Source organism: Notolepis coatsorum (assembly GCF_963971535.1).
Source record: "Notolepis coatsorum genome assembly, chromosome: 15".
Classification (NCBI taxonomy): domain Eukaryota; kingdom Metazoa; phylum Chordata; class Actinopteri; order Aulopiformes; family Paralepididae; genus Notolepis; species Notolepis coatsorum.
The window spans coordinates 12,014,669-12,017,730 of record NC_140179.1 but is presented as its reverse complement, the minus strand read 5'-3'; the positions used below and the strand labels follow the sequence as shown (position 1 = coordinate 12,017,730).

General features: G+C 53.6%; 1 protein-coding gene across 1 annotated transcript; it reads right to left on the bottom strand.

The window, feature by feature from the left end:
- Nucleotides 1–872: 872 nt before the first annotated feature.
- pou3f2a (POU class 3 homeobox 2a) lies at nt 873–2,439 on the bottom strand (the record flags this gene model as incomplete). The annotated part of the gene is given in 3 exon segments (XM_084330417.1): nt 873–2,288; nt 2,291–2,395; nt 2,398–2,439. Coding segments are annotated over 3 exon segments (1,563 nt in total).
- Nucleotides 2,440–3,062: the final 623 nt, after the last annotated feature.

The window sequence follows — 3,062 nt, the reverse complement described above, 5'->3', positions numbered from 1 at the left end:
CAAGGTTACAGTGAGTTTGAACAGAAAATAACGGATATATAAAAATAAGAAATGCTATCCAATAATGCATGATTATAATCAATAGTCTAATATGTCATATTTATTTTAGATGGGAAAATATAATTAAATAACAATAATAATAATAATAATAATAATAATAATAATAATAATAATAATAATAATAATAATAATAATAATAATAATAATAATAATTATAATAATAATAATAATATTAATAAAATAAATACCCTCATAAGCAGCCTATAATAACAATAACAACGTTATATGCTGGTGGTTGCCATTGGCTTTGAGTGAGTGCACGCTGCAGCAGGAGGCAGGTGTAGAGACTACATTCAGCCCTCTGGCCACGGGCTTCATGGAACCCCTGTTGCTTTTGTTATGATGGAAAGATGGCGTTTATTTACCGACACTGAAGACTGCGACTTTTCATGTCTGTGTAGTAGCCTGTTTCTTTTTTTTTTCTCCCACAGAAACCTCGCGCATCGCACCTCAGTGATTCTTTTATGACATGATATTACATAATGACACATTGGGCGGCCTTCAGAATATAGAAAATCATTTCATAATCAAAGATGCTAGGTGAGCCTTTTTTTGGTTAGCACACACACACCAACCATAGAGCCTATTATCTTGGCGATTCCACGGCATGTCAAGCCACCCATATAGCTCCCCGCTCCGCCTGCTTTAGTTCCACCGTGTATCCCCACGGTGTGTCCAGGTCCAACATTAGCACCGGCTATAAGGTCCAATGCTAAGCGGCCCATGAGCAACAAACAAAAATAAGGGAACCTTCTAAACCCTTCGAGGGGTCCGTGTTTTGTTCAGAACAATAGTACTCTCGCACGCGGGGGTCACTGCACGGGGGTCTGTCCGCCCCCGTGATGAGGAGGGGTATCCCCGTACATGTCCTCTCCTCCCGGTAACGGTCCCCCCACGGGCGTCATCCTCTTCTCCTTCTGCCGCCTGTTACAAAACCAAACCCTGACCACCTCCTTCTCCAGCTGCAGGCCGTCGGCGATGTTGTTGATCTCCGCGCCGCCCGGCTTGGGACATTTGAGAAAGTGGCTCTCCAGGGCCCCCTTGACGCCCACCTCGATGGAGGTCCTCTTTTTCCTCTTCCTGCCCTGCGCCGCGATCTTATCCAGGCTGGTGGGGCTCCCCGACGTGCTGTCCGCCTCCTCCAGCCACTTGTTCAACAAGGGCTTCAGCTTGCACATGTTCTTGAAGCTCAGCTGCAGCGCCTCGAAGCGGCAGATGGTGGTCTGCGAGAAGACGTTGCCGTACAGGGTCCCCAGCGCCAGCCCCACGTCCGCCTGCGTGAAGCCCAGCTTGATGCGCCGCTGCTTGAACTGCTTGGCGAACTGCTCCAGGTCGTCCGAGGTCGGCGTGTCGTCCTCCTGCTGGTCCTCCTGGTCGCCCCCCTGGTGGCCCCCCTGGTGCTGCTGCTGGTGGTGATGATGCGAGAGGGACCCGTCGTGGTGCTGGGGCCCGCCGGGGCCGCCGTGGTCGCTGAGGTGCGGGCTGTGGCTGTTGTGGTGCTCCTCGACGTCCCGCAGCGGGTGGTGGTGCTGCTGCATGCCGCCCCCCTGGTGGTCTACCACCCCCGCCGGCACCACCAGACCGAAGCCGGACTGGGAGTACACCAGGCTCTGTCCCCCCTCAGACGTCGCCATGCCCGGGATGAGAGTGGTGGCCGTGGTGGTTCTCCATGCCCTGGCGTCGTGGTGCACGAGGTGCGGGTGTCGCTGCTGCTGCTGCTGCTGCTGCTGCTGCAGACTGGCGGCGTTCTGCAGCTCCTCGCGGGGGTCCTGACTCTCGTGCAGCAGCGCGGGGGGCTTCACGTCCGGCTCTCCTCCGAGGGGACTCGACGACGACCAGGGCGCCCCGCCGCCGTCCCCGCCACCACCACCGTGCGACAGCGCCGTGATCCACTGGTGCGCGTGGCTGAGCGGATGTCCACCACCACCGGCGCCCGGTAATAACAACGCGCCGCCGCCGCTGTAGTCGTTCTGGTGCTGGAGCAGTGTGGTGTGCGCGTCCCTGTACGCGGCCGCCTGCTGCATGCTCCCGGACTCCGCGTGCTGTAGCGGCAGCGGTGGCGCGCTGCTGCTGATGATGGGGCTGGTGAGGAGGACGCTATAGTGGTTGTTGTTGGACGCTGCGGTCGCCATAATAACTCTTGGAGCCGCGGAGTGGTAGAGTTTAAAAAAGAAAAGAGGGGCTGCCTTTCTTTGACAGTAACTCTTTTTTTTGCGCCACGGGGCAGCTCACTCACAAGGCGTCTCTCTCCAGCATCTCCCGGGCTCTGTGCCAAGGGGACGCGGATCGGGCGCGCACCTGAGGTCCGCCTCGCTCCCTTCTTTATTGGCCGAGAGGACGGTTGACAGATGTGGTTACCCCTGACAGCACCGCGCTCATTGGTCACGGGAGATTGTACAGAAAGCCCCCTATCACTCTGCATGCCCAACAATACTGGCGGTCCTGCTCTCTGCAGCAAGAGGCTTTAGTGGAGAGAGAGTGGCGGAGGAGAGGGGCTGCCTGCCCGGGTCTTCAAACAGTCAATAGGCTACTAAACTCAGGCATAGCTGTGGAGAACAAGGCTGGTGCCACTAGTGCTCCTGCTTGCTCCATTATTGGACTTATCCAAATTAAATTAGAATGTATAGCTTATACATTCACGAGACAATTGATGGGCAGCGTGGGATTTGTTTTGGTCATCCATTCATTTAACCCAGTGATCATATTATTCTTAACCCTTTCACCGCCACACTACAGAAGGTTAACCGGTGATATAGTAAAGGGTTAACCTTCTGTAGTGTGGCAGTGAAAAGGGTTAACCCTGCTGTCGTGCAGCAGTGAAAGGGTTAACCTTCTGTAGTGTGGCAGTGAAAAGGGTTAACCCTGCTGTCGTGCAGCAGTGAAAGGGTTAACCTTATGGTAGTGCGGCAGTGAAAGGGTTAATAAAGTGACCCCCCAATGGCATAATAATTTCAAGCTATATGTTGCAAGTTATACATTTAATGTGCGTGTTTGCGGTATTT